Source organism: Lissotriton vulgaris, chromosome 3_1 (assembly GCF_964263255.1).
Source record: "Lissotriton vulgaris chromosome 3_1, aLisVul1.2, whole genome shotgun sequence".
Taxonomy (NCBI): Eukaryota; Metazoa; Chordata; class Amphibia; order Caudata; family Salamandridae; genus Lissotriton; species Lissotriton vulgaris.
Window position 1 is genome coordinate 1,607,484,951 of NC_141689.1, and position 22,837 is coordinate 1,607,507,787.

A 22,837-nucleotide genomic window follows, 5' to 3' on the forward strand; every position below is an offset into this window, starting at 1 on the left:
AAAAATATATATATATATATATATATAAGATGTCCACAAATGTGAAAATTGAATTTTGTACATATAAGCATTGTCTATAACCCCTCATGGATCCATGAGTGAAACTTGGTTGGAGCCAGGCATGGCACTTCCAACCATTCTGTGGTCTACTGTGGAAAAGCAATTTGAAACCATGATTTCTTCAATAGAATTAAAATTATGCATTCAGCAGTACGGCTCATGATAATAATTTACCAAAACGGACACATTCACTATGCTTATTTGTATATTGTGTGGGCTCGCTTGGCCCCTTAAGTTCTTTGGTGCATAAGTAAATATCTGTGGTAGTTGGTTATCCCATCCACCATACTATAAGTACTTTAGGACATGCATTTGTGTAAGGGCAATTTATCCTAATGCACTTGTAATAGGATGAACGGGATATCCGCCAGTTTACCAAACTCTAAATCAAGCCCCTACTTTTTTCAAATGCATTATTTTCTTCAGGGCTGTAAACTGACAGATGAACAAATCACTTCCTGCATTTGAGGTATTCTGCATGTATATTCTGCTTCATTCAGTCAAACGGTCCCTAAAACGAAGTCTGGTTTGTGGACATTTTCATTGCGTCTATGTCCTGATGAAAGTCCACTACATTGATGTTTAGGATTTAAATGTTGAAAAAAGTAGTTTGAGTTGTCTGAAATATGCAACTGAATACACCTTTTCCAATAATCCCTGAGAGGTAACTACATCACCTACCCAGCTACAATTTCTTAATTATTTGCTTTTTTGGTCCACAAATACTCTCTCTCTGATGAGGTTGGATTTGAACTCTGGGCTGGTCGCGTAGATTGTGCGTTCTCTTTAGCCGTTTATACCAGCAACCATCTGAAAAGCTTAGATAAATCTGGTAGGATAAAGTACATTTGTGCAACTGATCCCAGACCTGATTTTTGCTGCGCATCCTTGGGAACAGGAGGACACAAGAAGAAAATAGCAACAAATCTGTGGGGGTGTAGACTTCAGCATAGTTTCGCCACAAACTAGTGAAGAAAAAACAACAATACGTATTTTCTAACTAGGCCCCAACTGATGCTCACCTGTGATTTCTGTTTTCAATTGCAAAGTTTATCCAGCTTTCTTTCTCTGGATTTTTAATCTGTGAACTTTGCCTCACGCACATTATACCAAAACCTCTTTCTGGACCCAATTGTTACAGGAAGTTCCCAAACGACAAAAAGCTTCAATTTTAGGTTATAGTGTTCTACGTGTCATTTGATCCAGTTACATTTGGTTAACATGGATCAGCATTATAAAATTATGACATTGTCCACAATTTTGTTAGAAAAACTGTGGCATTCAAAGGAAGTATTTTCAGTTATCTGTGGAATAAAAAAACACAGCGTAACAATGGTAATGTCACATGTAGTGTCACCCGTATGAAGAGATCACATGATTAACCAATGCCAAAAGAGGATCAAAACCCTGGTTTGTGATGTTGACAATTTTAGTTTGATTGTGTTGGAATGTCAGGGGGTTCCATGGCGGCTGGGTGAGATTCAAGCAGAACTTGTCCCAGAGGCCTAGAAAACAAAGTCACATGACACAGGTTTAGAAACATTCCTTCCAAAGAACAGAGAACAACTGATGTCACAGATGGGAGCAGATTGAAAACACACACACAGCCCACGTACATTTTTTACCCATTTTGAGTTTGGGTCAGACCGAGCCTGTACATTTTTAATGCGCGACTGCTGGCATGCGTTAACTTGCGTACTAGAAATGTTTTATCAGGGCAATGTTTTTAAGTCTAAGTAGAGAACCATTTAATTTGAGGGTATATTTCTCGGACATTGTGAATTAAGTGATCTATCAAAAGATTTAATTTAAAATAACATTTGTAAAGTTAATGGATTTGTTTTTATGAACAGCAAAATATTTAAAAAAAATTTTTTATTTGGAATGCCTACTATCAAGTTGTGATTTGCCTTTTTGGTTGGAATTTATTCCGTAGAATTGCATTGCAGTGCTGTATTACAGTTGATGTGTCCAGATATGGTTGTATATCCCTGTATGGTACTGAAGCAGTATAGCTAGTTGCAATTAAAGAGGAAAATCTTTCCCCCAAAACAGTACCTACTTTAACCACTCAACCTCTCAGTTGTTTCAATGCTTTAAGAAGAATTTGGAAAGGGGTGAAAAGGAGCTTCACTGTTCTACTTTGGTGAGAGATCAAAGTGGCTAATTTCGTGATATGTGGAGTTAAGGTATTTAGGATCTGATTAAGATCTTGGCGGATAGGATACTCCGTCACAAACATGACAGATATCCCGTCCTCTATATTACAAGTTCCACAGGATATAATGAAATTGTAATAGGGCAAAGAAAAAGCAAAGGAAATGATGGACGGAGCGTTGACAATACAAGCACTCACCCCCAGTCAACTGATCTGGGTTTAATCCATCACCGTTCTTTAGCCCACTCTGCCACCCCAGTTCAGATATGGCCATATGCAAATCAGTCTGACCCTGTGCCTCATGGGAACAGTCCAGCCCGAACTGCCAAGCCATGCCTTCCCTGAACCGGAAACAAGCTACCGAGGACCGGTTTCTGGCATTTCAGCCGTCTTCAGCCCGGCTTGCTTGAATCCAGTGGCAAAGTGAGCAAGGGACTCATGTCTGAGCATACCCTGCCAACCTATGGCGAACAAATAAAAACCAAAGGAAATGATGGACGGAGCGTTGACAATACAAGCACTCACCCCCAGTCAACTGATCTGGGTTTAATCCATCACCGTTCTTTAGCCCACTATGCCACCCCAGTTCAGACATGGCCATATGCAAATCAGTCTGACCCTGTGCCTCATGGGAACAGTGCAGCCCGAACTGCCAAGCCATGCCTTCCCTGGACCGGAAACAAGCTTTGGCGAACAAAGAAAAACCAAAGGAAATGATGGACGGATATGGCCATGTCTGAACTGGGGTGGCGGAGTGAGCTACAGAACGGTGATGGATTAAACCCAGATCAGTTGACTGGGGGTGAATGTTTGTATTGTCAACGCTCCGTCCATCATCCCCTTTGGTTTTTCTTTGTTCGCCCTAAGTTGGCAGGGTATGCTCAGAATTGATGCCCTTGCTCACTTTGCCACTGGATTCAAGACAGCCTAGCGGAAGACGGCTGTAATGTCAGCAACTGGTCCTAGGAAGCTTGATTCCGGTCCAGAGAAGACATGGCTTGGCAGTTCGGGCTGGACTGTTCCCACGAGGCACAGGGTCTGGACTGATTTGCATATGGCCATGTCTGAACTGGGGTGGCGGAGTGAGCTAAAGAACGGTGATGGATTACACCCAGATCAGTTGACTGGGGGTGAATGTTTGTATTGTCAACACTGCGTCCATCATCCCTTTTGGTTTTTCATTGTAATAGGGCAGACTGGATATCCGTTACGTTTGTGACGGAGCAACCCGGTCCGCCAAGATCGTAATCAGGTGCTTATATTTTAGAAATCCTTAAGTTCTTTTTTTATAGTTATACCTGTGGGTCATTTAACTTCTCCAGATGCAAAACAATTTTGTTCTGTGGCACATCACAAAGCCAACATCATAAATGAGCCATAATACTTCTCAACAGAACTAGTTAAGTACCACAGATGGAAAGATCTAGAAGGAGTCCTGAAAATGCACAAATCGTGCAACCTGACAGAAATAGGTATTTGGTCATGTACAGGGCGAGCTTGCATATCACCAGGACCATTAACACTGTCTGAAAACTGGGGAATACGAGTGTAAGTCACCATGGAATGTTTGGTCCCAATGTCAGTATCTCTTAGTCATGATGGATTAATTCTGCCATTTATGGAGGTTCTGGCTCTACCCAACAACTCAGCAGAAGTATTTATTTCTAAGGTGATTTAGAAAATGCACCTTAATAGCACATCTTCATCTACAGGAATATTATAAAAAGGGAGTTATGGTAGGTTTGGTACAGCACAGAAGCAGGAAAATCTACAAGTCAAATATGTACAGAAGTACATGTGAAATTAATATCTTAGATGAGTGCATAGTTTTCATGTGCTAACCTCACTAAATAAACCTGCATCGTAAATAGTGCCTACAGTCACGGTCATCTGACAAAGGACTTGATTTAAGGTGACGGTAACCCAATAGCTCCCATCCTTACAGTCAAAACAACTCAAAATCACTATAAAGAATTGAGTTACATTTTCAGGACATGTTTTAAGGACTGTGGAAGTTGTTTTTCTCAATGATTTAGGTTACAACTTTCTATGAAGCCTTTCTTCCCCAGAATGTGGCTTGACAGTTATGACTAATTAAAGCATTCTTTAAAACAGTCAACATGCAAAAAAGCCTTCTGCAATATGTATCCAATTGATTGTTCTAGTGAAATTCAATCTTCTCAATAAAGAATCAAGTCCCATGCTGAGATATGAAATTCCCCCAACCGCCTTAAACCCTGGTCATCATAACAAGGCACACTAAGCTTTCTCACGTTCGCACCTGGTGTCACTGCTTTCCTGTAGTAAAGCAGCCACTCATCATCAAAGCTGAAAAAGCGTCCCGTACAAAAGTGGCTTTCTCAAGACCACCGGAGCGTGTTTTATCTGTATGGTTTGATGCAACTCTTCACGAAACAAGGAAGAACAGAAAAAATAAGCAAGGAAGAACAGAAAAAAATGAACAAGGAGAGAAAATAGAAAACTGTAGCAAGAACACAATATCAACACAAGCACGTTTGGTACAGATGGAAGAGAAATATGTTTCCAGTCAACTGAAGGAAGACCACATGTTTCAGTCCACAAAGACTTGCAATGCATTTTTGCTAGGAGGGTTATTGGTTAATAACATGACAGACCTTTCCCTCATAAGTGATTTCTTTTTGCTATGAGTGTTAAGAAATCTCTATTTATGTCTGTTTTATGTTAAAACAAAAATATCGATCATAGTTTCTTATTTTCAACAATTCTTTGTATTTTTATAAATTCTCAAAATTAACTGCCAAAATCATAACTTTTTGAGAACAAAATAGATGGTGTCTGCATATGCTGAAATAAGGGCTTATAAACCCTCTTGCTGCAAATTTAAGAATTATGTGGCTCCTTTCAGCTGACTTTTACAGGAGATGGTCTTAGCTGTGATACAAGTTCTGCTGTCCAGATGATTGGCAAGCAAACACATAGAAAAAGCAGAAAGTCTTGAGTGATGCAGAGAGCAAAGACATCACCCGAAGCCACCCAATCAGTGAAGACAGAGAGCGGTAGAAAGTAAAAATGAAATTCCTGGAGGACGGCCAGTTGGTGGTCCGCACCTACCATCGGTTTCAACTCTCTGCCTTCTGCACCACTCCCTCGGCTGTTATCTTTCATTGATTTTCTACTGTTCTCTACAAATTCCTGCAAAGCAAAAACAGGTAAATTCAGTTTTACCAATTCATTAAAGAAATGTTTTTATCATATATTTCTAAACATCTCTTGTCACAGCCATGGACTTTTCCTGGCCCACAAAAGTTCAACTTTCCATTAGCAGCTTGAATAAGGAAAATGCTACTTACCAGTATGCATCTCTTCCTGGCATGTAGGGCTGCATAACCACACACTATTGCATTAGATCAACATCTGGTGGTGGGCCCGGATGATTACACTTTGTTGTTGTCTTGGAAGAGTCTTTTGTCTGTTGGATGACTCCTCCGTTAGATCGTAGTGCGCATGGGCATCGACTCCATCTTTAGATTGTTTCCGCCATTGGGCAAATGATGGAGTTGTAGGATTACAGATAAAGATGACCATATGTTGTGTATCTAAATAAGATAATACTGGAACAGATACAGGTAGCCAGGGAGGCGCGTGTGTGGTTCTGCAGCCCTATATGCCAAGATCAGATGCATACTGGTAAGTAGCATTTTCCGTTCGAAAGATTGCACGGCAGTTTCTCCCTTAGCGGAGACCACCCGCATCTGTTGCAGTAGTTTGAAATTATGTTTTGAGTACAGCGTGGCCCACACTTGCTTGTTGTTTTGCCTGCACATCTACACAGTAGTGTTTTGTAAATGTGTGTGGAGCAGACCATGTAGCTGCTTTACAAATGTCATCTAATGGTATATTTCCTAAGAATGCCATAGATGCCCCTAACTTACGGGTAGAACGAGCCCCACGGGGAATGGATAGAGTGCGTTTTGCTTTTTGGGAACAAATTTGAATGCACTTAACGATCCATCTTGCAATGCCGGATTTTGAAATAGGATTGCCCTTATGTGGAGGAGAAAAGGACATAAACAGTTGTTTAGTTTTACGAAATGGTTTTGTCCTATCAATGTAGTAAAGAAGCGCTCTTTTTACATCTAATGTATGTAGAGCTCTTTCCGCAACTGTTTGCGGTTGGGGAAAAAATACTGGCAACTCAATAGATTATTTGAGATGGAACGGTGAAATAACTTTTGGCAAAAACTTTGGATTTGTCTTAAGAACCACTTTATTGTGATGAAGTTGTATACATAGTTCTTGAATTGTTAATGCCTGGATCTCACTTACTCTTCTGAGTGAGGTAACAGCTACTAAAAAAGCAACTTTCCATGTAAGAAACTGTAATTCACACTTATGTAATGGTTCAAAAGGAGGACCCATAAGTCTGGTGAGAACAATATTTATATTCCATACCGGAGAGGGTGGTATTCTGGAAGGAATTACTCTTTTGAGTCCTTCCATAAACACTTTTATTGCAGGTACTCTAAACAATGACAAATGTTGTCTGTTTGGAAGGTATGCTGCTATAGCGGCAAGATGTAACCTGATTGAGGAGTATGCTAAGTTAGATCTTTGCAGATGTAACAGGTAGCCTATGATGTTTTTTTATGGTAACATCTAAGGGGTTGAGGTTGTTATTTGTGCAATATACAACAGACCTTTTCCACTTTGTTGCATAATATGCTCCAGTGGTAGGCCGTCTTGCTTCTTTTATGACATTCATGCAATCAGGTGGTAAATTTAGATATCCAAATTCTAAGACCTCAGGAGCCAAATTGCTGGATTGAGCTGCATTTGGTCTGGATGCATAATCTCTCCATGGTTCTGTGTCAGTAGATGTGGGGAGAGTTTTAATTTGTGATGTGGTACCACTGAGATCTCTAGTAGCGTGGTGTACCAGGGTTGTCTTGCCTACGTTGGTGCTATGAGAATCAATGTGAGAGAATCTTGCTGTAGCTTGCGTACCACTAATGGAATTAGTGGGAGAGGTGGAAAAGCGTACGCAAATTTGTTTGACGACTTAACAGATCTGCAACTTGATTGTGAACTCCTGGTAGATGTTCTGCTAACAGAAAAATGTTCTGAGGAATGGCCCACCTCTATATGCTCTGCGCCAGCCGGGAGAGCTGTAGGGAGTGTGTTCCTCCTTGTTTTTGAATGTAGTAAATTGCTGTCATATTGTCCGTCCAGACTAGTACAGCTTTGTTTGATAGGTAATGCTGAAACTATTTTAGAGCTAGAAAAATTCCAGTAACTCCAGATGATTTATGTGTAGTAGTTTTTGTTGCATTGTCCATGTAACCTGTACTGTGTGTCTTTGTAAATGCGCTCCCCATCCTGTGAGAGATGCATCTGTAGTTAGTATTATTTGTGGAACAAGTTCTATAAACGACCGGCCCTTGGAAAGCTTTTTGGTGTTCCACCATTGCAGAGAGCGATATGTCCGGTCGTCTACCACCACCAGATCTGTTATTTGTTGCTGAGCCTGATTCCACTGACTTGCCAAGCCCTCTTGTATGGGGCGCATTTGTAGTCTTGCGTATGGTACTATGAAAATGCAAGATGCCATTTCTATTAATTGCATGAACACACAAGCTGGCAGTGAGTGTTGTGGCTGGAATCTTTTCATAAGATATTGCATACTTTGTATCCTTGTTGGGTTGGGATACGCTATTGCCCTGGATGTATCTATTGTGGCACCTAGATACTGCTGAGACAGGGACGGTTGGAGATTTGACTTCTTTTGATTTACTGTGAATCCCAGTTTGCGTAGCAGGCATATCGTTTGATGCGTGAGCTGCACACATTGGTTGTATGACTTGGATTTTATCAACCAGTCGTCCAGATATGGGAAGACATGAATGTTGTCCCTTCTTAAGTGTGCTGCTACTACTGCTAGACACTTTGTGAACACTCGAGGTGCTGTAGTTACTCCGAAAGGGAGTACCTTGAATTGGTAGTGCTGACCCTCTAGTATGAACCGTAGGTACTTTCTTTTCAATTGATGGATGGGAATGTGGAAGTAGGCGTCCTTGAGATCTAATGTGGCAAGGAAGTTGTCTTTCTTTAGCAATGGTAGAACCTGTTGTAGTGTGACCATATGAAAGTGGTCTGATTGTATGTACAGGTTTAAGGGACTTAGATCTAAAATAGGTCTGAGGGACCCGCCCTTTTTGGGTATGAGAAAGTATAGAGAATAAACTCCTGTTTTTTTATGTTATTTTGTGACTGGTTCTATTGTATTCTTTTGCAGTAGAAATGCCACCTCCTGTCTTAGTAGTATGAGGTGTTCTTGTGACATGGGACTCTGCCTGGGTGGTATGGTTGGAGGAGTGGAAGTGAGCTCCAGGCAAGAACCTGACTGAAATATTTGTTTTATCCACCTGCCTGTGGTGATGGAGTTCCAGACAGGTAGGAAATGTTGTAACCTCCCCCCGACATGAGTGGAATGGTCTAGGGAGATGGAAGTGAAGTCACTGTTTGGGAGTAGAGGCGTTGCGATTGTTGTTTCCTCTACCTCTGCCATTATTGTTGTTTCCTCTATACCCTCCTCGACAATATCCCTTACTAGGCGAGGTTTGGCTGGGTGCTTTGTAAGAAGAGGAGGTATTGTCAGCTTGGAAACCTTTAGCGACGAAAGGAAGGTCTATGGGCTAGCGATTGTAAAGCTCCCATGGATTTTGCCGTATCTGTATCTTTCTTCATCTTTTGTAGTGCACTATCGACTGTTGGCCCGAAAAGGTGTTGCTGGTCAAATGGTTGGTTTAAAATACTGGCTTGTACTTCTGGTTTGAACCCAGAGATGCGTAGCCATGCATGTCTATGCAACATTACCCCTGTATTTATTGCTCTAGAGGCTGTGTCTGCAGTGTCTAGTGCACAGCGAATGGAGGTATTTGTAATAATCTTGCCTTCCTGTATTAGGTCAGAAGCCCCCGGTTTTATATTGTTCTGGCAAGTGTTGCATGAGTGACTCTAACTCATCATAATGAGCTCTATCATATCTTGCTAACAAAGCTTGCGTGTTAGCAAGTCAAGTCAAACAGGTCTTTATTCGATTTACATCATAAAAGACAATATGCATAAAAATACAGTTCATACAGATTAGTATATAAGATAATAAATACTTTACAGTTTAAAACCAGGTTAAAAAAGTATTAAATTTAAACAATGATGTAAGAAGACCCATGATGACCTATAAGCAATACTAAGTTGCAGCTAAAAACACATAAAAGCAAATAACATAGAAACTTCATTTTCCAAGATTGCGACTACGGAGTGACCAGGCCCAGCTCAGGAATTTTGCTACACCAATGACGAGAAGGGGAGTAGTATCAGTTTTTAAGATACTAATAGCTGCAATAGCAGATCTACTACCCAGTGAGCGGCAAACCGGTGAAAGCCAAATTTTTCTGGGTACCAAATACATGGGGCAGCAGAAGAATGTGTTCGATGTTCTCTACTGCTGCTACACAGAAAGGACATTTATCACTGCCCCCCGAGGACCAGGAGTGCGTTAGCCCCCACACAGGTAACGAGCCAACTCGTAATTGATGGTACAATTTACGATCTTTCGGCTTGGTTATTAAGTCCCAATAGGCCTCGTATCTGGGGGCATCCTTAATAACCAAAATTTCCAAAGACATGAAAGGGCCAACAACCAAAGTGGATCTCCTCTCTCCGATCCAGTGCCAGTAGATGTCTTTAAGACCCTTTTTAGGTCTCGCCTGTCGATGCGCATGCGCATCGAGCAAGCGAGACTATGGGGGCTTATGCACTCTTTATCCAACTTGCAAGGAATCGTGGCGATTCCTTGCAGTGCCCGTGACTTTTAAGCTCAATGCGCATGCGCATTGAGCTTAAAAGCGCGTGCACATCAGTTCCCTCATCCGTACGTCGCATTTCTCCTCCCCCCTCGCCCCCTCCCCTGCCCGCCGTGTCGCATTTCTCCTCCCCTTATCTGCCTTCCCTGTCTGTTCCCTCTCCCCGCTCCGCCCCCTCCCCTGCCCGCCGTGTCGCATTTCTCCTCCCCTTATCTGGCCTTCCCTCCGTCTGTTCCCTCTCCCCGCTCCGCCCCCTCCCCTGCTCGCCGTGTCGCATTTTTTTTTAAATCACCACTTACCCCCTACCCACCAGCAATGCCAACACTGACGCCGTGCTCGGTGTTTCTCTTGTTATTGCATTGGTTTGAGTGGCAACTGCTATTACATGAGCCCCAGGGATTCCACATGGCGATAGGCCTCAATGGACTTACGCTTCAGTCTGAACCTTCCTGTCAGCCAATATGCCTACTCCGCTAGTGCCCACATATCCTGCCAAACACTGGCGTACGCATTCCTGTAACGAGCAGGGATCTCCTAGCAAGAGCCTTGTGCACACGTGGTGAAGGAAACTCTGCGACAGAGGCCCGACCTCGCAACTTCCAAAATGTTGGCCCCGGGAAATCCTCACGTCACCGGCCCCTGGCGGGCCTCCACAGTAAGTTACTTCACCCTGCAAGCCGGGCTTGGTACCTCTGGAGCGGATCGCTCACTACCTGCTCGCCGGCTCGTGCCCTACCAGATTGCGGGGATCGAGAGCAGGCAAAGCCTTGCATAAAGTGAAGCTGTCTGGCCCAAGCAACCCCCGCTGAGCATACTGCGCCCCACGCTACATCAGGGTTACCTCAAGTACGCTTATAAATCCACCTCTTTCATACCCGAGCTACTCTGCCTGCATCCTTGCCTGAAGCGCACTTTTCCTGTCACTCTGGGTTATCTAGGCCGCTCCGACACCATCACAATTGTGGCGCTGAGAACTATTCCGCTACCCTGAACTCTGCAGTCTGGCGGGCAAAGTTTGGTGCTGAACGCCCATGGAGTCGTTTCCTCTACTGCGGAGGGGGCTGGGTGCAGCAGTTACACTGCATGTAGGGCATTTCACCAGCACAGTGCCACTTTCCTCTGAGCTTGACGCCCTGGGCCCTCTGCATTGTGGCTGCTGTAAGATATTAGACCTTGCCCCTACGCCATTGGCACTCGTTCGCACGTTTTCCAAGCGCAGTAGCGGATGCATCGTATCCACAACGCATGGGTAATAACTTTTTGAATTGAGACGTCTGATCATTGCTCCAGGGCCTGCGATACTGCACTACCTTGTGCTTAGCTGCTCTCATTCTAGGCTGGCATCCCTGCACTGCTCATCTCCTGTGAACTCTACAGTGGTTGTGCATAAATTTAATGTACCTGCTGGACATGGTGGGGCACACGACTTCAAGGTCACATAACAAATCGGTTACCATAAAGTCTACAAACACGCTACGACTGTTCACGTTGCCTGCAAGACACAGCTTCACATACTCGACGTAGTAGATAGATACATTAACATGTATGAAGGTTGTCTAAGCGTGTGAGTGTGCTTGCAGGAAAATAAACATGAATGTAAACATGTATGTACATATATATAAATATATACACAGACACATGCATGCAACCCTAAATTGCATCAATGGGTATGCACGTTAAAAGTAGTGTGAAAAACAGATGTGTAAAGCAATGCATTTCGAAAATTAACTTTTTTGTTCTATGTATTTTGCGACTCGTCCCATTTTAAATATTGGATTTTCAAGAAAACTACAGTTTTTCAAATGATAACTGCGTTCAAGAAGAATGAAACCATGCGTATCAGTTTTTGAACAGCTGTGTGGCACATACTTTAAAGTTTTTTTTCGGTCCCGGTTTCTTTCTAGCTTGTGAAAACAGAAAGCTCTCTGCAGAACAAGACACACGATCAACCCCCACAATGTTTGTTGCATTACAATTCGGCCTGGAATAAGACGTGAGTGGTCGGGCCATTACGCGGTTGGCCCGGGCTTTTGATTACAAGTGTGAAAGCACAGATGAACAAAGTTTCAGCAGCTGGAAGTGTGTACACTGTGTGTGTGGCGAAGTGGCCTTTCATTTCAGAGCCAATTGGCGCTCCAAGGTCTGAGGGAGCTCTCTGGTTTGCCAGCTGATGCCCTCTTCCCGCCACACTCACCCTCACACACACTCACACCCCCTCACACTCACACACCCTCACTCCCCTCAAAAAATAACACCCCTCACAACAAGCTCACACTCACTACACCGGACAGCCGCACCCACTCACACCCCTCACACTCTCTCACCATCAACACCCCTCAGCCTCACACAGCCTTACCCTCATCCCCTCACCCTCACACACCCTCAATCACCCTCACACCATCACCCTCACACACCCTAACTCTCACCCTCAACAACTCACACACACTCACACTCCCTCGCCCTCACCCTCACACACCCTCACCCTCACACCCCCTCACTCACACTCACTCACACTCAGCCTCACACACCCTCACGCTCACACACCGTCACACACCCTCTGCCTAACAACACCTCTCTCACCCTCAATCACCCTCACACACACTCACACTCACACACCGTCACACACCCGAAACCTCACACCCTCAACCCCTCACCCTCACTCACCCTCAACCCCTCACCCTCAACCCCTCACCCTCAACCCCTCACCCTCAACCCCTCACCCTCACTCACCCTCAACCCCTCACCCTCAACCCCTCACCCTCAACCACTCACCCTCACTCACCCTCAACCCCTCACCCACCCTCAACCCCTCACCCTCACTCACCCTCAACCCCTCACCCTCACTCACCCTCAACCCCTCACCCTCACTCACCCTCAACCCCTCACTCACCCTCAACCCCTCACCCTCACTCACCCTCAACCCCTCACCCTCACTCACCCTCAACCCCTCACCCTCACTCACCCTCAACCCCTCACCCTCAACCACTCACCCTCAACCCCTCACCCTCAACCACTCACCCTCAACCCCTCACCCTCACTCACCCTCAACCCCTCACCCTCAACCCCTCACCCTCACTCACCCTCAACCCCTCACCCTCACTCACCCTCAACCCCTCACCCTCACTCACCCTCAACCCCTCACCCTCAACCCCTCACTCTCACTCAGCCTCAACCCCTCACCCTCACTCACCCTCACTCACCCTCACCCTCAACCCCTCACCCTCACTCACACTCACCCTCAACCCCTCACCCCCTCACCCTCAACCCCTCGCTCTCACTCACCCTCAACCCCTCGCTCACCCTCACCAACCCTCAACCCCTCACCCTCACTCACCCTCAACCCCTCACCCTCACTCACCCTCAACCCCTCACCCTCACTCACCCTCAACCCCTCACCCTCACTCACCCTCACCCTCACTCACCCTCAACACCTCATCCTCACTCACCCTCACCCTCACTCACCCTCAACCCCTCACCCTCAACCCCTCACTCACCTCACCCTCACTCACTCACTCAGCGCAACCACAGCATCTTCACTAAATATATTTAATAAACTTTAAGCTATTGGCAATATAAAATAAAATCCATTTTATTTACGTATTAATTATTAATTTTTTTTTAAAGCCATTGATTTTTTTTATATCAATACATATAAGTCACATATAAGTCCCGTTAATACAAAACATGTTGCTTTACAAATGCTAGAGGTGTCACATTTACAAAAATTATAACTATTGGCTTTGTAAAGAAGAAAGCTATTAATTTAGCTATTTAGAAAAAACAACACAAATAAAAAACAAAAAAATAAATAACACCTATAGCTCAAACCTTACTACTGCGAGACCTATTGCATTTCCAATGCTTGTTTGATGGGAAGGTAGCACTAGCTGGATCAACCCATAGCACCTCCAAGCTCAGGTTTTTCAGGAGCTCTCTAAGATGAGAGAACCAGGGTACCCTATGGGCCCCTTCAAGCCCCCTCACTTCAAGGATAGCCTCGGCAAACAGAGATAATTCGGGTGTAGTCCACAGACGACGCCAAAACGCCAGTGGTCTATACCGTGCCACATCCTCAATGGGTTTAACACCTAAGTCGAGCTGTATGGGTATGGAAGGTATTGATTGCGTGTTAGCAATCCTCCAGACATTGCCTGCTTGTGAGATGGTGCATTTTCCTGAAGCATCTAGAAGCTTAGACTCTTTGTCATGGGGTGGAGCATCCCCTGTTTGCGAGTTAGCCCTTTTCCTCGCATTTGACACTACTAGTGAGTCCAATTGCAACTGTCCTTTAATGTATGCTGGATCAGTTGGAGCCGCTTTGTACTTTTTTTTTAGTCTGGGGTTAATTACCCTGGCTCTGACTGGGTCTTTAAATATTTCGGGTGCATGTCTTACCACTTCACTAAATATTGGAAGTGTGGTTGTGGTCTTATGTGACGACAGTAGTGCGTCCATTAGGAAGTCTTCTTCCACTGGATCTGTGTGGAAATCTACTCCATGGAAAGTGGCTGCTCTATGAATGAGCTGTGTAAACCCAATAGTGTCATCTGGGGGAGATGGTCTAGACGGGTATGCATCATCTTGTGGCAGATCTGGTGCATTATAACCTTCCCATGGGTCACCTGATGGCCCAGGAATATCATCCGGGTCATTAATGTTGTCTATGTAATGTTCCCTCTCTACCCCCTGTGAGTATCTATCCTCATTATCCTCATCTTGTGATATAAGACTATGTGTACTAGATGGTGAATGTACAGGAGAAATATCTATTGGTATTTCTACTTCTGGTGAAGAAATCCTCATGGGGGAAGTTTGAGCATGCTTTTTTAGAGGAACTGGTGGTGGTTTAGGATAGTCCATTTTCCTCTTTTCAGGCACTGTAGTGTTAAGTCCAGTCTTTGGATTAATATGAAGAGTCTCTTATGCTTTGGGTCAGGTTTGAAAAGTTCTTCTACTGGAAAATACTTTTTCGGCGTCAATTTAACTGTTTTGGGGGCGAAATACTTAGCTTTTACAGTGTCTATTGTCTTTGGAGCGGGTTTTGGTTTCGAAGACTTATCTTGTTTTTTCTTAGGATCCGTGCTCTTTGGATCCGAAATGTTTGTTCCGGGGGTACGTTTGGACTCATATACCCTCGGAGCCGAAGTATGTTTCGGTACCGGAGCAGTCTTCGGGTCCATTTTTTTCGGAACCGGAGTGGTCTTTGGTTCGGTAGCTTTGGGAACCTCTTTTGGCGCCGAACTTGCTTTCGGCTCGACCGCTTTTGGTACCGATGGATGCTTCGGTGCCGGTGTTAATTTTGGCTTAAGAACCTTCTGCTTTTCGGGACTGACAGACTGACTCGAGCCCGAGTCGACTGGAGGCTTTTTTATATTCTTCGCTGCCGAGCCAGAAGGTGGGGCGTCTGAAGATTTTGGTCGGTGCGCACCTGGAAGGTGGAGGTGGAACCGAAGCCTGTCCCGGTATGGTGGGGTGAACAGGGTCGACGCTTGCACTCACAACCTGTTGACCAGCTGGAAGATCGTTGTCTTCGGATTGATCTTCGACTCCAGAAGCCGAATACTCTGCTTCGGAAGCGATGTCTTCTTGCTGCTGCTGTTCTGCTTTTACTTCGATTGGAGCCTCGTCTATGATGAGGTCTGGTGTCGGTGAAGAGGACTGCGCCATCACTCTTCGAGCTCGACGGTCCCAGATGGTTTTCTTGGACCGGAACGAAGCGCAGGCCTCACAGTTTAGACTCTTGTGATGTGGAGATAAGCACGGATTGCAAACCTCATGAAGGTCGGTGTGAGGGAATTTGTGTCCACACCGAGGGCACTTCTTGAAGGGTGTTTTTTCCATGAGCCAAAGGCTCAATGGCTCAGCTGGGCCCGCCGAATGCTGGAATCAAGAAGTGAAGCCCTTCTTCGACGTAGGTAACCAGAATCACTGTCGTAGACGATGCCAATGGTATTATGATAGATTTATGTATTCTAAAAGAGATTGGTAACGGGACCGAACGATGAACACATCCGAGCCCGATGGCGGAAAAAAACAATCTGAAGATGGAGTCAATGCCCATGCGCACTACGATCTAAGGGAGGAGTCACCCAACAGACAAAAGACTCTTCCAAGACAACAACAAAGTGTAATCATCCGGGCCCACCACCAGATGGTGATCTAATGCAATAGTGAGTGGTCTGCAGCCCATATGCCTCGAACCTAACTTTACTCTTGCTGGTACTTACATGAGCACCCACGGAGTAGACCCCACTTACATTATAGACTAGGATTTTTGGTGTTTATTTTGTTGTGTTTATATTATAGTGTGGAGGTCTGACACCCAGGGACAAAGGAGAAGTGATCATAATTAAAAGAGTACGCCCCGTGCAATGTTTTATAAGGCTCCCGGGATGCTCAATACAACATCCCTCCTATAGGGGAAACACTTGTTTGGATGGAATGCTTGAATGATGCACTACTATGTCTAAATTTCTGAAGAGAGAATACCCACCATGTTATAATACACCATTCACCGTTTGTTTTTACAATATGGATGGACTATGGAAGATTCTAATAAAACATATGGAGATAGAACTTTGGACCACATGTCACCATAGCGGGGGGATTTTCATGTGTGACAAACTTAGCCCTGAAGAAGTTCCATTATAGAAAAGAAATGAAACATGTTGGCTGCTTTTATTTCAAATGGAATGAAGAATAAAGCGAAGCTATTAAACAGAACATGGGACTCTTGGCTTGAATTCTGCATGTCACATACCAGATTAGTGCACCTCAAAGTACTTATTTAAAAGAGTATGGTGAGAAGGCAGCACTTTACATCACCCAAAAAAGAAGTGAAAGCAGGCAGGGTTGGTTCAGGTCAATTGAGTCAACAAGGTGAAAATCAGTATTGTGCTTGCCAATGAGTACCTCGAAGAGTTACTTAAATGACAAGTAGTCTCTCAAAGTCTTGGGAAGGGGACTCAGTCCTGTTAAAGGTTCCTGAATTACCACAGCGCTTTGTGATCGCCGTTACTATTTGAACTATTAATGTTAACCACAATACCGTGCAGTGCTGACTCTCCTACAAAGCCTCACTTTCAAGCTTGGCATTAGTTAGCAAGAATTGTGGTCGCCCAGCTCTACGATTCAGACCATAATATTAATAAACTTGCTCAGACCTCAAGTAGCAATGTGAGCACCACTTCAGAGCGTTAATTAGCAGAGGCTAATTTTTTTGCGGTACTCCCCACTGTGACTCTTCAACATCTTTATGTGTGCTCTAGAAGAAATCTAGGAACATAAATCATGGAATCATAAACAATGTATCCCAGATAGGTGCTCTAGCGTGGACGACCTTGTGAGTAGGCGGGGGATACAGCATTGGCAGTATATCAGTACAGAGGAAATAACTAAGCTTAGAGAACAAAAGATCATTTGTAGCCATCCTCTTCCAATTTCCACCATGGGCAAGTTTTCCGATACTACTTTTTAAAACCCATGCTAAGTGGAGGGCTTCTTCAGGGATTCTTTCTTAAAAATGTGATATTGGTGCGAGCATACAAGGAGTACGCTCTTTACATAAATCCAGAATTCATATCATCTTAAACATCCAACATGTATCTCTCTTGGAGCAATGTTTCACTGTTGCTTCAGCAAAGAGGCAGTTCCTCAATCCTCAACAGCATCATGACACCACCAGAGCTTCAACACACTGGAATAACTACCAGTTCTATCAACTTCTTCGTACAGTAGTATCGTGAAAATACAAAACCAATCTCATTTTAGATGCCTGACTATTTCTCACACTGTCACCATCATGGTCTATTTCTAAATGTCAAAGGCTTTCTTGAAGAAGCAAGCCAATGTTTCTACATTGTATCAGTCTCTATGTTAAAAGTTACTTGCTGGGGGGGCGTGGCCTGACTAGCAATGGAGTGAGACACAACTCCGGGGAGCTCCGGCGGCCCGACACCAACAGCAGCAATTATAGCGGAGCCAGGGTGCTATTTTGCCAGCCATAGGGGTGGACATCGACCGCCGCAACCTGGGGGCATTTCTTCGAGGAGCTGCGCATCAGTAGGAGGCGATTCCCGGGCGGCGACTTAAAGATGTTGGAGGCCCGGAGGGAAGACCCACCATTTTGCAAGCCTACTGGTGGAACCGGCCCTGAACCCTGCTGCCCCCTGGAGTCGCTGGGGGTTAGATGCGCTGACCCCCGGCAGGCCTGGATGGGGGCCAAGTGTTCTAACTGGCAGCGGCAGCCCCGCAGACTGTGACGGCAGAGCCCGCCTCTGAGCAGCAGGATGAGGTGGGTGAAAGCCGAGCAGTGAGGCGGGAGAGGGCTGCGCGACGCGGCTGGAGACAGCAGAGCGGCCAGGCGGGGCCCCCCCGGCGGAGCCGCTGTAGTGGCTTCAATCGGGGGTAAATACTAGCCGGAGTGCCCTGGAGGGCCCAGGAGCGGCCCTAATACTACCTGGCAACGGTTGGCGGTGCAGAGCGCGGCGGGAGGCTGGCGGCCTGAAGGCGCAGGCCGCCATTTTGTGTAGACCTGGGTGGAGGACCCCCTGCAACCCGGAGGACACCCGGGGCTGTGGCATACAGGGTCTTGCATTGAAAGCTGGAGACAGGTGTGGAGCAACTGACGCCCTAAAGCGCGCCGGAGGTGGCTGAAGCGGGCAGGCCGGTGGAGCGCCGAGGTGATCTGCACCGGGGCTCACAATGGGAAAAGAGGAGCGGCCTAGTGGAGCAGCGGCCTAGCAGATCTCACCTGGCGACTTTAGCCTAATGGGCACTTGAGGTGCGGATCCAGGCAAAGCGAACCACGTCTGCAGTCCCGCAGGGTGACTCCTTTCAGGTACTGCACAGCGGAGAGCCAGGGGCTGCGGCGGATTGCAGCGGCGGCGGGACGGATGCCCGCCCGCTATCTCGCGACCCCTGCATCAGAGCGACCCAGAGACACAGGCACCAGCGCACAGGGACATGTGGGGACCTGACACCCAGTCACAAGCCTCTGCACCACACGCTTCTCCCTGAGGGGGTACTGAGTGGCCTAGTGGACAGGGGACACCTGGCGCAGGAAGTAAGAACTACTATCTCACGGCCACTGAGTGGGGCGCAAGGGGCATTGTGCGGCCCGCCCTGGCGCTACGGAGGTCAACAGTGTGTGCCGCGTTGGCTGGTGAGCTGGAGGGGAGGAGCGAGGTACCTGCGCCTCGGCGAGTGAGCCTCCGGGGCAGCGAGTGAATTAGCCACAACATGAGGTGTATGGACTAGCGTGGGGCAGAGGGGCGCTTGGAGCAGGCCCTCGGCTACCCTGGTCTGGGCTGGAGGGCTTCTCTATGCCTATGAGGACACGCCAGTAGGCACTGTTGTGGAGAAAACAGAGTGGCGGTGGACCGGGCCTGGCAGTGAACTGCGCCTTGAAGGTTGAGGGCCTGAGCTGGTGCCCCACCAGCTGCAGTATCGGACATTGCACCCTAAAGCCACGAGTGGGGTTGGCTGGGTGGTCGCTCTCTCCATCTTCATCGGAGCAACCAAGCACAACTGCTTCGTATGCCGACATCCCTGCCGACCAGCCCTTTTTGCCCCCGGCGCCAGGAACGAGTGCCTAGCCACTAACTATAGTTCCATTCACAACACTCATTGGGGTTGGACTGGTGGGTATAGTAAATTGCGTTTAGGTATCCTAGTATTTCCAACCCATATTTTAATGTTACCACCTGGAAGCAAGAATAACATTTATTGAAAGCTTACTTTTTAACCATTCACTTATACCACTCCACTATCACACCCGCACCACACATAGTCAAATTATAAGTGCTCCTACGTAATTCGTCAGTCGCAGCACGCCCCAGTCCGTAGAGGACTGGGATGGCCCCTATGATGAAGCATGTCACCATGGGGCAACCCTGGTGAGTGAGGGGACACCAAGAAAAAGAGCAATTCTCTTTTTCCATTTACTATACCCACCAGTCCAACCCCAATGAGTGTTGTGAATGGAACTATAGTTAGTGGCTAGGCTTCTTGATTTCTGTTTTCAGAGATCTTCTGTTGACTAAAGTAATTGGAGGGTGAGCCTATGCCCTTTCCTCCCTCTACCTCCCTTTCCTTTTGTGCTGCCATATAAGTTTACACAGGCCAGAGTCAGGGTCAATGGACAACTCACCGAACCGTTCCAAATTCACAGGGATGCCCTCTGTCCCCTCTGCTTTTTGCCCTCGTGTTGGAATCCCTGGCAGAGATGATTAGGCAGCGGACGGACATACACGGCATCACCATGGGGGGTCGACAGAACAAGGTGGTGCTCTTTGCGGACGACCTCATCATTATGCTTTCCCGACCGCACATATGCTTTTCCGACCGCACATATCCCTCCCGGCCCTGCACTCACTCTTGCAAACCTGTGAACGGGCTTCGGGACTCAAGATTAACCAGGCCAAATCTTGGGCCCTCAACCTTACCATTCCTAAAGAAGAGATCCCCGCCTTGGAGAGGCTCGCGCCATACCAATGGGCCCCTGATCATTTCCTGTACTTAGGTCTTAAGTTGACTCCCTCCCTAGACACATGGACCCAAATCAACGGGCGTGCCAGTCGGAGGACAGTGTTGGAGGACTTACGTAGATGGAAGCCTCTGACCATGTCATGGCTGGGTAGGCTTCACGCCATCAAGATGTCGATCCTCCCCAAAATATTGTACTTATTTCAGTGTCTGCCCACCCCGATCTCATACCATCAAATACAGGGCTTACAGCGTGATCTTACCACCTTTATCTGGGGCGGACGCAAGCCGAGATTCTCTCACAAGATTCCCATGATGCCGCGGGCTATTGGGGGACTAGCCTGTCCCAACCTCTTAGACTACTATTGGGCCTCTCATCTCCGCTTTGCATCGGAGTGGACGACAACTGAGAGCGAAAAAATCTGGCTCCACATGGACAGGATGGTCACTGGCCATACCATATGGGACCTCACGTGGCTCCACAGGACGGCACGCTCCAGAAGTGCCTACCTGGCCGTACTCACCAAAACGGTGTTAGTTATCTGGGACACACAGCCTTTCCCTCTCTCCATATGCCCATAGCAAGCAATCCCCTATTCCCCCCGGCGTGCTGCTCTCAGGCTTTTGACAGATGGACTCAGGGGGCTGTAGAGCGGTCTACGACCTCTTCGATGGGGGGGTACTCAAATCCTTTGAGCAGTGTAGAAAAGAATTTAATCTTCCACAGGGAACGGAGTTACAATATGCGCAATTGCGACATTGGGTTACCTCAGTTGAGATGCAGGAGGCAGCAACTCGCCCATTTACTCCCTTGAGCGGCTGGTCCGCTCATTTGATGAGTCCAAGGGCCTTATCTCTCGCACCTATCAGATCCTACAGCACCCTCCTTTGATACCTGCCCATCCGTACCAACGCAAGTGGGAGCAGGCGTCTGAAGTGGGAATTTCGACTGCGCAGTGGGGCCGTCTATGGCGTGACATACCCAAGGTTTTATGCAGTATCCCGCAAAGGGAAAGTGCATATAAAATCATGACACAATGGTACTATACACTGGATCGCTTACACAAGATGTTCCCTGCTTCCTCCCCCAAGTGCTGGAGGTGTTTGGCTGCGACTGAGGATTTCATACACATATGGTGGTCCTGCCCACTCTTGACTCTACTCTGGAAAGAGGTTCTAAGTCACATCAAACGGGTTCTTGGTTTCACCCTGCCTGAGTCTATCAATACGATCCTGCTGGGCATTAAACCGGTCACTTTAAAGGCTGTCATTTGGAAAGATTGGATTATAGCAATGCACATGCTTGGGGCAGCCAAGCAACTCATTGCGCAGTTTTGGAAAAAATCTGACACGCCCCCTATTGCCGCTTGGTATGTGCGCTTATGGCATGTCATAACTATGGAGCTTTTTACAGCGCGAATGCAAGCCTGCGACACGCGTTTCACCGCACTTTGGCAGCCCTTAGTCAAATATCTGTTTAAGGTGGAACATGCTCGCTATCTACCTACCAAGCTGAGAGTGCTGCGCCTCTTCGAGGATGCTGTCCTCCCGCCCGACCATGGCAGGCTACTCCCACAACTGACCCAACCCAATGCGTAACTCCCTCTGTATGGCTCATGATGTCCCGCAACGGCCTGACTTGCTGGCTCCGCCCCCCCCATTTTTTCTCCCCCCCGCTCGCCCACGGAATGCCTTCAGTTACTAATGTCTCTCAATTACCTTCTTTCTTCTTACTCTTTCCTTCTCTCGTTTCCCTCACTTTTGGGCCGTGCGCCCATGTAGTAATGTTAACAGTTTTTAAAGGGCCTTCGGAAGCATCACAACAAGTTGGTCCTGCCTTTCAATATTCACCACGCGGCTGGCCCGTTCTGGGTTGTTGGCGACATGCTGTGTTTAAAATTATGCATTATTGCCACTCTTTCATCACATGATGCGCGGCCGGCCCTGAATAGGGTTGTGGGCATAAAGCTGTGTATCTCATGCCCGGTGTTAGGTTACCACCGTATAAATAAAAAGATTTGCAAGTTAAAAAAAAGTTATACGCTGGGTCTATATATTTTGTTAAAATATATGCCACCTACAACATGGGCAGAATTGATCGCCAAAGGTTAACTTTCAAGAAACAAATAATATGATTGAGGTTTGAGTTGGAAGGAAAGCAGAAGCAACCAGGGAGCTCGACAACCATAAAGGGATAGCTGAAAAATAGTAGACTGCATTCCATAATTTACTCATGCTAAGAGTAAGACATGCACAAGTTAAATCTCGCAATGATTTTAAAATGCAGATG

General features: G+C 46.4%; 1 protein-coding gene across 3 annotated transcripts in view; it reads right to left on the reverse strand.

The window, feature by feature from the left end:
• Positions 1-767: 767 nt before the first annotated feature.
• The window catches only part of SLC44A1 (solute carrier family 44 member 1), a 576,430-nt gene continuing 554,360 nt past the window's right edge, over positions 768-22,837 (reverse strand). The window contains exons 15-16 of one of the 3 annotated variants that reach the window (XM_086962088.1): positions 5,312-5,392; positions 768-1,565 (exon numbers count right to left, since the gene is read on the reverse strand). In XM_086962088.1, coding sequence (XP_086818214.1) covers positions 1,542-1,565; positions 5,312-5,392 — 105 coding nt within the window. In that variant the 3' untranslated portion in view covers positions 768-1,541. Of the gene's footprint in view, positions 1,566-4,504; positions 4,624-5,101; positions 5,393-22,837 lie in introns of those variants that run through there. The other 2 variants (XM_086962089.1, XM_086962087.1) reach the window with 2 other exon arrangements.